The sequence below is a fragment of the Suncus etruscus genome, chromosome 13, assembly GCF_024139225.1.
Source record: "Suncus etruscus isolate mSunEtr1 chromosome 13, mSunEtr1.pri.cur, whole genome shotgun sequence".
NCBI classification, from domain to species: domain Eukaryota; kingdom Metazoa; phylum Chordata; class Mammalia; order Eulipotyphla; family Soricidae; genus Suncus; species Suncus etruscus.
Window position 1 is genome coordinate 92,657,612 of NC_064860.1, and position 13,540 is coordinate 92,671,151.

General features: G+C 36.3%; 1 protein-coding gene across 1 annotated transcript in view; it reads left to right on the plus strand.

The window, feature by feature from the left end:
- The window catches only part of C13H3orf52 (chromosome 13 C3orf52 homolog), a 30,249-nt gene extending 17,493 nt beyond the window's left edge, over positions 1-12,756 (plus strand). The window contains exons 3-5 of the mRNA XM_049785609.1: positions 801-928; positions 8,194-8,252; positions 12,534-12,756. Coding sequence (XP_049641566.1) covers positions 801-928; positions 8,194-8,252; positions 12,534-12,756 — 410 coding nt within the window. The remainder of the gene's footprint in view (positions 1-800; positions 929-8,193; positions 8,253-12,533) is intronic.
- The last annotated feature ends 784 nt before the right edge of the window (positions 12,757-13,540 follow it).

The following is a 13,540-nucleotide window of genomic DNA, read 5'->3' on the forward strand; positions in this document are numbered from 1 at the left end:
GCAATTCCACGGAAGCAAAGAAGTTAATTTTCTTCATACTTCATACTCACTGCACTGGCTTTCCCTCTAGTCTTGTGTTCAGACAATTTTTATCATGAAAGAGGCTAGCTACATCTTTTTCTGGCCTAATTGAGAGGTGAAAGCTTTTCTGCTTTGTCTTTTGCACTGTATCAGAAATAAATAGGCTTTATTTTAGATGAGTGATTGCTGTTTTCTTATAAAAATACAGAAATAAGGGGCTGGAGCGATAGCACAGTGGTAAGGTGTTTGCTTTGCACTCAGCCAACCCTGGATGGACCCTGGTTCAGTTTCTGGCATCCTATAGGGTCCCCGAGCCTGCTAGGAGGGAGCTACTTCTTTCTTTCTTTTTCTTTCTTTCTTTCTTTCTTTCTTTCTTTCTTTCTTTCTTTCTTTCTTTCTTTCTTTCTTTCTCTTTCTTTCTTTCTTTCTTTCTTTCTTTCTTTCTTTCTTTCTTCTTTCTTTCTTTCTTTCTCTTTCTTTTTCTTTCTTTCTTTCTTTCTTTCTTTCTTTCTTTCTTTAATTTTTATTGTGGTAAAAGTGAATTACAAAATTTTCACAGTAATATTTAAGGCACAATGAATGAGGGGCATTCCCACCATCAGTGTTGTCCTAGGAGGGAGCTATTTCTGAGCGCAGAACCAAGAGTAACTCCTGAGTGCCGCCGATGTGACCCAATACCTCCAAAATATAGAAATAAAAGTTCATAAAATATATGAAATAAAAGTTGTTTCATATGTGCATTTCTTTTCCTTCATGATTTTTGTTTCTACTTTCTTTAGATACTTATATTGATGAAGATGAGTATGAAAAACCTGAATTATCTTCAAATAAAACATTCTTGGTCACTCTAAAGATCCCGGAAGAGTGTGCTAGTGAAAAGGAAATGCAGCATCTGCTCTCTGCAAGGGTAAGGAATTCATACATATGATTTAATGATCAATGCTGGCACAGGAATCCTGCTACATTGTCAGAAGCTTAGAGTAGCTTCAAACTTGGATTTCCCCCCCCCCCCTGGATTTTGGCAGAAACTAATCATTAGAAATGTGTTTTTGCCAGTGGGATACAAGAAATCATGACTTTTGATGAAATGCATCTTGAAGGACAGTATTTTTATTTCTTAACACATCTTCCACACTCACGTGTCACATACTGACCCATATATATTTTTGACAAAATAAAAAAAGTGCTTCAGTGATGTTGGCATTGTGTGGATAGCATAGAGTGTAATTTGCACAAGCAAGAAACTGATTTGGCAGTGGTGGAAGAGTAAAGAGGCTGGGCTCCCATTACTATTCATATTTTCAAAAAAAATGCACGTTTATATAATACCTGTCCCTGAGTGAAGGCTGAATAGTAGGAGGAGCAGTGTGTTTACAGTAAGAGACTTGTTTGGTAATTGATGTGTGTATGCTCAGTTGAAGTCCCAAGTGCCTGGCACTACATCAGTAAGGGCAGTGAACACTACCATACAGGTTGGGGCTACCTACCCTATAGTGAGTCTAGAAATTTTCTATTCAAACAGGTATGGAGGACTCAGTTTGTACAGCAACAGGTAGGACAGTAGATTCAGTAAACTGCCTTGGATTATTGCCTGCAATCTATCATTTTAGTATAAGGCCCAAAGGTCAAATTGAAGGAAATAAACCGATTTAGTTTACATACAGAAATAGCATACAGTCTCAAGCAAAATGAAGACAGGTGAATATAGCACAAGTGATGGAACAAAATAAAAACTTAGGGTAATTTTAAATGCAATGGAACTAAGTACATAGCCTAGGTAGAGTTTGTTCTGCAACACTAGTCCTCACAATAGCTACCAAAAACAAGAATGATTTATTTACAAAATGAGAATGACAGGTATGATAAAAAAAGTTTCAGACAGAAATAATAGTGGAAGAATACAGAAACTAAATTTAACAAGTATGTAATAGAGAAGATTAATTAGATCAGAAGACGAAGCTAACAGAGTCAGTAAATTGGAAATTTGAACAGTGGGAAATACCCAAACAGAGTCTCCCCTCTCAACTCTCCCACAGAGAAAGAACTGAAAAATATGGAAAAATGTAAGAGCTTTATGGGATAAAAAGAAATGGATAGAAACTTGATTTGAAGAGGTATAAGAAGAGCACATTTCTAACATGGGCAGTGAATCAAATAGTCAAACACTGGTCCAAAAAGATTGCCAAACAAAATAAAACCTAGACAGACACATGCCAAAACAAATTGCAATTTACTAACAAAACTAGAACATAAGGACAGATGCTTAAAGCATGTAGCAAAACACAAATCACACACAAGTGTATCTCTGTAAGATTATTTTTCAATAATTTTTGGTAAACATAAAGGAAAAAATAATGTCACATATACTTAAAGTATTGAAAGAAAAACATTTTTCAGTGGAAAATGTTGTGCCTGTAGATTATCCTCAGAATTGAGCAAGGAATCAAGGGCTTTACACACAACAGAAATTAAGACAATTCATCCCCACTTAAGTAAGTAGCCTGGCAAAAATGCAATAGGAACTTCTAAGAAGTGGAAATAAATTCCACTTAGAAGCAGCAAGTTACAAATCACACAAAAGTGAGTGTATGAGTGAGTGAGAGAGAAAGTAAAAAATGTGAGCAATAAGAAATAAATTCCTCCAAGAACTATGCCTCAGGTGAGCTGACAGCCCCAAGGATTAAGTTAGAAAGGTGGAGCCGGCTTTCCCTGCATGTGGCTACTGGACCCCTGAGAGCCACACCTCAAGTGAGAAGACTGCCTATAGACCATGCCAAAGGAACATCCCAAGCATGGCATTTAGAAAATAACACACTGCAACTGTGACAAAGGGGAAACAACACAGGTCTCCACCATGCTTAGAGAATAAAGATGATAGCTCTGATGACCCAAAAAGTACCAACTACTTATTTAGCTTCTCAGATAAGGACGTTAGAGAAAAAATATGGAGGATGCTCAGAGAACTCACAGAAAACATGGAAAGAACTGAACGAGCCAGAAATAAGAATCAAGAGGATATGAAAGTAGAAATGATAAAACTCCAAACTGAAATAACAGGATGGAAAAACTTGGTATGCAAAATGAAAACCTCACTGGAAAACCTCTTCAATAGAGTAACAGCATCTGAAGACAGAATCAGTAAGCTGGAAGATCAGATGTATAACAACTCCATACAACAAAAGAAGTTGGAAAAGAAAAGAGCCTTACAGCAAATGATCAGGCAGTGGGAAAAGTCCTCAAAGAATGTGAACAAACAAAAATAGAAGTCTGTTGTTGTGTTTTTGTGTTCCTAGGGTATATCCCTAATAGTGGAATTGCTGGATCAAATGGAGCTAAATTTCTAATTTTTTCTTAATTTTCAAATAATAACCTGACTTAACATGTTAAAAGGTCTAAAGTATCTGAGTATGTAAAAAATAAATGCTACAAGAAATTAATATTAGCTCTCCAAACAAATACAAGTTCAAGATTAAAGACAGGAAGATATATTTATAAATAAATAATAACATAAGAGCCTTACAGCTATATTCACATAAGATCAAATAAAATTTCAAGTAGAAAGGTAATAAATAGGGGCCAGAGAGATAGCACAGCGGTGTTTGCCTTGCAAGCAGCCGATCCAGGACCAAAGGTGGTTGGTTCGAATCCCAGTGTCCCATATGGTCCCCCGTGCCTGCCAGGAGCTATTTCTGAGAAGATAGCCAGGAGTAACCCCTGAGCACTGCTGGGTGTGGCCCAAAAACCAAAAACCAAAAAAAATAAAAAAAGAAAGGTAATATATAAAAATGAACTTTATATTATGACTAAGGATTTAATCCAAGAAGACATAATACTTTTAAGACAGATACAAGTGATGAAGTATCAAAATACATAAAGCAGTTATTAATACAGATAGAAACATATTCAAGAATAGTATGGGCTTATAGGACCCATTCCACATACATTGAAATAAGTATGTAAATAAATAAAATAATAAGTAACAGAGAATAAATAAGCAAATAATATCCTAAAGTGACAAAATAGACCAGATATGCTTAATAGACATTAAAGAACATCTCACGCAATGACATTAAATTTACATTTTTATCAAGTTTATATTGAGTATTCTCAAGAACTTTTCAATAAACTTATGGAAATGGATAGAATACCAAGTACTTATTTGCTTGATAATGCTACCATATTATATAATATATAAATAATATTACCAAATTATAAGTCTATCACAAAAAGAAAATTGGAAAAACAATCTTTAGATTAAATATAATGCTATTTAATAGCTATTGGGTCAATGAGTAAATCAAATTTAACTTTAAAAAATACTTGGAACCAAAAGAAATGCATTGTATACATTTATTTGAATGAGGTAAAAACAGTAGTAAGGGGCCGGGCGGTGGCGCTGGAGGTAAGGTGCCTGCCTTGCCTGCGCTAGCCTAGGATGGACTGCGGTTTGATCCCCCGGCGTCCCATATGGTCCCCCAAGAAGCCAGGAGCAACTTCTGAGCGCATAGCCAGGAGTAACCCCTGAGCGTCACAGGATGTGGCCCAAAAACAAAAAACAAACAACAACAACAAAAAAAAAAAACAGTAGTAAAAGAGAAGTTAATATAATACAGAACTTCATCAAGAAATAAGAAAGTGAGTCCGGAGAGATAGCACAGTGGTGTTTGCCTTGCAAGCAGCCGATTCAGGACCAAAGGTGCTTGGTTCGAATCCCAGTGTCCCATTTGGTCCCCCCGTGCCTGCCAGGAGCTTTTTCTGAGCAGACAGCCAGGAGTAACCCCTGAGCACTGCCGGGTGTGACCCAAAAACCAAAAAAAAAAAAAAAAAAAGAAATAAAGTTTTGGGAACCAGACAGATAGCACAGTGGTAGGGCATTTGCCTTGCATGCAGACTATTCAGGATGACAGTGGTTCGAATCCTGGCATCTCATATGGTCCCCTGTGTCTGCCAGGAATGATTTCTGAGTGCAGAGCCAGGAGTAACCTCTGAGAGCTGCCGGATATGACCCAAAAACCAAAGAAAAAAAAAGGTTTTATTTTTTATTTTAATTTATTTATTTTTGTTTTGAGTCATGCCTGGTGATGCTCAGGGATTACTCCTGGCTATTTGCTCAGAAATCACTTCTAGCTTGGGGGACCATATGGGATTCTGGGGTATCGAATCACAGTCCATCCTAAATTTTACTTTAAAGTTTAAAAAAGAACAAATGAAGTCAAAAGTTACTAAAAAGGAAGAGAATAAGCCAAACAGATAATATAAATAAATAAATATAAATAATAAATTATATTATATATATATTATATATATATTATATTATAAATAATATAAATAAATAAATAAATAAATATAAATAAATAAATAAATAAAAATAAATAAATATAAATAAAGATGAAACCAAGAATTGTTTCTTCAAAAACACCTTTAGCTAGTCTCAATAAGAAGAGAGAAAACGGCTCAATAATAGAAATTTGAGAAAAATTACAACATATATGCAGACACATAAAGGTTCGTAAAAGCTTACTGTGAAAAACCAAATGCCAATAAAGTTAATAACCAAGAATAACTTGATACATTTTATAAAATACAGTTTATCTAGACTCTGAGATGATGTGGGGGGATATTGCTTAGTGATATGTATTGGGCATGCCTTGCATATCTGCAACCTGGGTTTAATCGCCAAAGTCTTAAAAAGAATACCGGAAGAGAAAACTTCAATGTGTTGGTCACAAATATGGAAATTAAAATAGTAATCAAAATATTTCTCAAAACACTGAAGTCTGCAATCCGATTGTTTCACTAACGATGAATGCTATCTAGTTTTCAAGGAGATATTTGATCCTTCTTACTCATCTCAAACTTTAGTATTTGCTCACATTTTAAATGCTTAACAATATCCTGATACAAAGACCAGATAAATACATCACAAACACAGAAAATCCAATTCTATTAACTAACAGCTCTGTTGAAGAGTGATGCAAAAAGTTTCAGCAAAAGATTAGCAAATTGAATTCAGAATGAAAATATATGCAATGACCAATGGCATTTATTACATGGAAGCAAAAAAACAACAACAACAACAACACCACATGCAGGTTAATTAATGTAATATACAATAGCAAAAGGAAGTACAAAAGTTACATGTAATATCAGAGAAAACATCTAACAAGATATGACATTCATTTATGGTTTTAAAGATCTCTTAAAATGGAGATAGAAGTAGTATACTCAAGCATAGTAAGGGCTCTATACTACAAACTCAGAGCTGGGCCCGGAGACATAGCTCAGTGGCGTTTGCCTTGCAAGCAGCCGATCCAGGACCAAAGGTGGTTGGTTTGAATCCCAGTGTCCCATATGGTCCCCCGTGCCTGCCAGGAGCTATTTCTGAGCAGACAGCCAGGAGTAACCCCTGAGCAACGCTGGGGTGGCCCAAAAACCAAAACAAAACAAAACAAAAAAAAAACAGAGCTAACATAATATTTGATGGTGAAAAACAGAATTTTTCTTTAAATTCAGGTATATGGCAAAGTTGTTCACTCTCACCACTTGTTTTTTGTTTGTTTTGGTTTGGTTTTGCTTTGAGGCCACTCCTGGCTGTGTTCAAGGCTTATTCCTGGTTCTGTACTCAGCAATCACTCCTGATGGGACACTACATGTCGCACTATCTTTTGAGCCCCTCAATACTTCTTTTTATCTTGTTATTTGAAGTTTTAGCTAGAGTAATTAAACAGGAACAGGAAATGGAATAAGTTTAGATAGGAAAAAAAGTAAAATTAGCTTTTACAGATGAAATGTTAATAGAAAACTTTAACTACTCTGCTGAAGTCTTAGTAGGAACAATAATGAGCATAGTCAAGTGACAGGTTATAAAATCAATATGCAAAAGTTGGTGGCATCACTATTTGTACAAAGCTAGGAAGGAAATAAAAAAAGATTTTAAGAAAATAATCCCATTCATAGTTGCATCCAAATTAAATACTTAGACATAAATTTCATATATACAGATTCAGTATCATTGCTATTCAGATTTCAGTGATTTATTTAAAAAAGAAATACTAAGAAAATGACAATAATTTACATGAAACCATACATAGAGCAATTCTGAGAAAAAAAGAAAAAAGTTAAAGTCTCATTTTTTTTTTTTTTTTTTGCTCAGAGGTATTTAACAAGATAGTAGTAATTAAAATGGTCTTGGAAGAAAACACTGGAATAGGGCCCGGAGAGATAGCACAGCCTTCGTTTGCCTTGCAAGCAGCCGATCCAGGACTAAAGGTGGTTGGTTTGAATCCCAGTGTCCCATATGGTCCCCCGTGCCTGCCAGGAGCTATTTCTGAGCAGACAGCCAGGAGTAACCCCTGAGCACCACCAGGTGTGGCCCAAAAACAAAAACAAAAACAAACAAACAAAAAAGAAAACACTGGAATAGCTCTGAGAACCCAGATATGAAGCAAACACATGTATGGATGATCAATATATGGAAAAGGATCTAGAAGTGCAATGCAGAAATGAAAAATATCTACAACATGTGACGTTAAGAAAACTGGACAACCAGGGACAGAGACTGAAACTAGATTTCTCTTTAAGTCCATAAATAAAATACAATAAATTAAAGTGTATTAAAGTTTTAAATATAGATCTGAAACCAAAAAATGCATAGAGCTTAATATAGGTGAAGTGTTCCATATCAATGCTAGAGATATCTTCGGAGACTTGACTTATATAACAAGGGAGGGAGATGGGGGGAGCATTGGTGGTAGGAATGTTGCACTGGTGAAGGGGGGTGCTCTTTTTATGACTGAAACCCAAGTACAATCATGGTTGTAATCATGGTGCTTAAATATGTGTACATCATATATCTAAATCCCTGGGTCACAATCTATACGTTCAGTAGGGGCTTACAGTTCAAGTAAAGGAAGTAATAAAATAAGTAGCAATAAAACGGTTTAATAAGTTCCACTACTTAGTGAGCTTTACTTGAAGTTTCAGTGAGTTATATAAACCTAAAAGAGTGCTTCTTAGCAACCTGAGGCAGTGACAGTGTCTTATAGAACCTTCCTGAAGAGATGAAAGTCAGGATGGGTCTTAACATATGAAGTGTGGTTCAGCATTTTCAGTAGATAAGCACCGTGATCTGAAATAATGTGTCATTGTCTTATTTGTGGCTATTTATTTCAGCTCACTGATGTGTACAGTTCATCACCATCACTGAGTCGTTATTTTACCTCCGTTCAAATAGAGGAGAATGTCAGGTAAGAACCTAAACTATAACTTTCTCTGAAATGCAATGCACATCACTGTCTACCTAGAAGGAATCCCAAGTCTCAAAGCCTTAAGGGAAACAATAGAATAGAAATCAAAGACTATCATTGCTTCATAGCTAGGAGGGTTTTGGGTGCTAAATAGCTCAACTCTCTTGTTTTATAAAGGATTAAAGTAAGTCCAGATTAATCAGATAAGATTCTACATAGGTCACATAAAATAGAAATAGGTTTCAGATAGTGATAGGACAGTCATGATTTAACTCCATATTGGCTTTTGCTTTTGAGGCATACGAGCAAGAAGAGAGTATTCATAATATTAAATAAAAATATACAATAGGAAAACTCTGCCTTTTACTTCTATCCCCTCGTTTATCCCTGTATAATGCAGTTCTGGCAATCCTACATGCAGTGAGGTTGTTCATTTCTTCTACTGAATGAATAACCATCAACTGTTTGGTACAATTTCTCCTATCATCTATCTATTATATGTACCTTATATTCCATATATTATAACATATACACATGCATCCATTTTTTTCCTTTTTATATTCTTCATAACTTTAGTTTGTTTGTTTGTTTGGGAGGGACCACACAGCAGTTATCAGGGATTATTCCTGGGCTCAGGAATCCCTACTGGTGGGGCTCTCAGGGACCATAAGAAATATAAAAGATTGAACCCAGGTTGGTAGGCTGCATTTTACCAGCACCAACTTCTCTTCTATTCTTTTATGTTTGTATGTATGCAGTTTAGCTGAAAGTTTAGCTGAAAGTTCAACGACATAATTTTTCATTTGTATTGTTAGTGTAAGATTTACATGGCAAAACTTTATTATCTATTCTTCCTAAGGTATCCCTGGGATGACCATCAAAGACTATATCATGTTGAGGTTTCACCTCTCACACATTCTACTTCCAAAACCTTAGTAAGGTTGACCTGGGAAGAGAAGCACATGGTGCAGGATTAGAATGGTCCTGAAGTCTGAGAATACATTGGCTTGTTGCTTTGACAACAACACCGCCCTATACTTTTCTTTTCTTTTTATAATAATTTTTATTTTGACCAAAGTGGATTACATATCTTTCACAGTAATATTTTAGGTACATATTAACATTTAATCAGGTGAATTCCCATCACCAAAGTTGTCCTCCCTCCACCCCCATTCCCAGCTTGCATCCCATATCCCCCACCCTTAAACCCCACCCCTTGGCCGCTAGTATAAGTGGTCCCCTCTGTGTCTAGCTTACTACTTAGTAATCATACAACTGTTTGGTTTTGGTACCCTCCATTATTTCCCCCTCAATTTGAGAGGCGGAACTAGATGGTTCAAGTTATGTTGGTTCTGTTTGAAGAAAAGAAAAGCAATAAAATGGGGTAAAAATCAAATAAGCCGAAAATGGGTGGAGTCCTTCTAGAGGCTCTCAACATCAGTTTGAGAGAAGAAAGGGAAAAAGGAAGAGAAACACCACAATAATACAAAAAGAAATATCAAACAAAAAATCCAATGAGCACTACAGCAATAAAGACAAGCACCACATAATAACCACGGTCCTGAAATAAAAACAAAACAGAGCGCAAAAAAAAAAAAAATTGGAAACAACAATATCAAAGCCCCCCAAAAAGATAAATAAATAAAAAAGATTACTTTGTGCTGTTTTGTTTTTGTTTTTTGTTTTCCTGCATAGGCACAGTAAATATTGGGGGCATTAGAAAGGGAATTCCCTTGGCCTAAAAGATACAGGGTTTCTCCACCCTTGAAGTATACTGTCATGGGAATAACTACAGACTCCTTGCATGGTCATTTACTCTCCCCTAGGTGCTTTTGTGGTGTATGGAAGACTTCTGCTCCATCATGGGTGATAAAATCAGACTCTGTATCTAGAGATCTTATACTTTTCTTCTTAATGTTCCCAACCCTGCTTGTAATATTGTGGTGACATTTTTAACAATATGCATTTCAATCACAATTTCATTTAAATTTAACTAGAAATGAAGTGTTGCATATCTCAGCCAACATACATTCTGTTGTGCATGTGTCTGACTTGCAATTCAAAACTGACATAGAGTTGAGAGAGGAGAGAAGTTTAGAGCCTGAGAGTTTTCCATGCATCCTGCCTCATCTGGGTTGAGAAAAAGTGGAATTACCCAACTGGGTCAATTACTGGGAAAAAAATCCATAAGAAAACAAAGTCAAATGGCAATACTTAATGCTATACTATCTGTTTTAGGTTGTTTGAAAGAAAGAAAAGTTTTATTATTTTGGATGAGGAATTTCTTTTGTATATATATATATATATATATATATATATATATATATATATATATATATATATATATAAGAAAGAAAAGTTGAAAGAAAAAAAGTTTTATTATTTTGGATGAGGAATTTCTTTTATATATATATGAAACCAAATATATATATTTGGTTATTTTTGGCCCACAGCTGGCATTGCTCAGGGGTTACTCCTGGTTCTATGCTCAGAAATTGCTCCTGGCAGGCTTAGTGGACCTTATGAGATACCAGGGTCAAACAGGGTTGACCGAGTGCAAGGCAAATGTCTTACCAGTTATGCTATCGCTTTGGCCCCAGGATGAGGAAATAGTTTTGTTTTTAAAGTTCAGACAAAATTTCAGCAATACTGAATTAAAAAAACTGAAGTCATTGCTTCCAAAAGTGGGAATTAGCCCACTCTGACTTGTCTTGTGTTTGTGAAGATCCTGACTTCTCTCCAGGACAGAAATCAACAGAAACCTGAGCAAAAACCCTTTTGTTTCATCAGCTGCTATGCCAATCCTAGCAGTGGGCAACTGAGGCAAAAGCCTTCCTGAATAAACTTTTCTTCCCCCCAAATTTAGCTTCATGTGATGACCCTGCTTTCTTGTAGTAAGATAGTTTCACTCGGCTAGGTTGGGCAGCTGAGCCTCTCCTTGTACCCCAGATCTTCATAGTATTAAATATACACATACAAACCAGTCTGTACTGTTCTTACTTCGAAGTCCTTACCTGTGGAAGTTCAGGGTATTTGAATGTCAAGATGTTGACCAGTACCAGTTAAATACATATAGGAGTTGGAGTTCAGGGAACAATTAATGACATTTACAAATTTATAGTTGTGAAGTACATTTTCTTTCAGTCTGATTTCAGTAGCATCTCTGAAATTGTTTTCCTGATTGTGTATTATTCATTTGAGCCACAGAATTTGGCACACTTCTTGGTTGCTCTAGTGGAGTAAAGAAAATTCAGCTTTGAATGAGTGGGGGAGGCATCCAAGATGTTATTTTTAACTTGAAGAACCTAAAGTTCCAATAACACTCATAATAGGGTTTCAAACACACAAGTGTTTCAGCACTACGCCCTCCCACCATTATTCCAGTCTTATCCTGTTCACTCCCCATCCTGTGCCTCACTCCTCCCACCTCTCATTTTCTGTATACTCCCAGCCCTACCCTTGGTAAGCTCAATTCTGTTGCCCACCAGTTGCCCAGTTTTCAGGTGCTGTTGCCTGTGGCCATTGTTATCCTCTTACCATGTTTCTTTTACCCAATATATAAGAGATTCTGAGTCTCTCTTTTCTTCTGACAGAGTTCGCTCTGCATGGTACCCTCTGGTTCCATCAACATACCGAACATTAATTTTTATCTTTCCTCATAGCTAAGTAGTATCTTTTGTGTATGTAGATCACAATATTTTTTATCCATTGGGCTGTTGGGTTGTTTCCAGTTTGGGGTAATTGTGAATAGTCCTGCAATAAATAGAGGTGTGACAGTTCTTTCGAAATGCTTATATTACTGTTGGCCACAAGAGGGCGCTCTTTGCCTGCTTTTGGCAGAGGCAGCATTCTGATTCAGGCTATTTAATCGAGATTCATTTTTAAATGAACCGCCCTATTCCAAGCTAAGAAAACTCCTTGTAGCCAAACTGATAAGGTGCCATGCTGTACATGCCCCTCCATAGCTTGGTGCCCACCCTATCTGCATTTTGGGTTAACATAGCTATACTGTTAAGGTATATGATGTATGTATCCCCATGTTGCTTAAGCATGAAGCAAAGTAATGATGAGATTGTTATAATGCCCCCTACCCCCCATAAAAACAGGCTCATGGACCCCTGAACTTTGTATAAGATTTCTGGTGCTTGCCTAGCCTAAATCCATCAGTAGTTTAAAGATCTCTTTATTTCTCCTGCCTGTTTCTTTATGCTTGATTAAGAAAGACCCCAGTTAGAATTCTGCTTCTGTTTTACAATTTATGTTTGGTTTGACTTTCAGTGATGACAATTCCACAGTAACCTACCACCTACTATTTGGGGTTCCTGAAGATGATAATTTTATGAAGTATATGATGAGTGAGGAGTTGGTATTGGGAGTTCTGCGGCAGAATTTCCATGATCAGAACATACCTGGTTGTGAAACTCTGGGGCTTGATCCTGCATCTCTTTCACTCTATGGTAGGTTGTATGGTAAGTTTTTGCGACAGTAAAGACGTAAATGAGACTGCAGGCAGATGGAATCCTGGTTTGGTTTCTGTGCAGGTGATGTTCCATATTCTATGGAGTTCATACAGTCCCTTTTCTCCATGAGTTTTGGGGAAAATCACAAATAAATAATTGCACTTTATCGATGAGAATTGCTAAATGTATCTTTGCTCTCATGTCGCATGTTCTACACCATATAAACCACTTCAAAGTGTTGTTAGGAACCTTCATAAAAATACCATATAATTTCTGCAACCAGTGACTTACTTAAGCTTCATAGTTTCTTAAGAAAATGGTAAAGAATTTGAAATAAAGTTTACAGAAAAATGGTTGAAAATTTATCTTGATATGAGTAACCTTTTTTTTTTTATGAGGGTCAGTGTGTTTGTTCAGAAATTCAGTTACAAGAATAAGGGAAATTAGTCTCTATTCTTAGAAAATAATATATTAAGTTTGTTTGTTTACCTTTAAATTTTAAAGTCAAGACCACAATGAGGCAGTTGTTGAGTCACTAAATAAATGGAGATGACATTCCCCTGGCAAAGATCGGAGAAAGTTTAATGCTTTACACAAGTTCTGCAAAGTGGAAGGTAGGAAGGTGCAGTGGCCCCACACTTCAAAATGCCCTCCCATTGAATCTGCTCAGAATTATTGGCCTTGACTTCCTGCATCTTCTCCTTTCACTTCTGGTTGAAAAAACCTTCAATCTTGTTAGCCCACAGTGCCAACAATCTTGAGTATTTTCCATAAGCCATCATACTTCATAGTATAGTCGTATATCCTACTTGA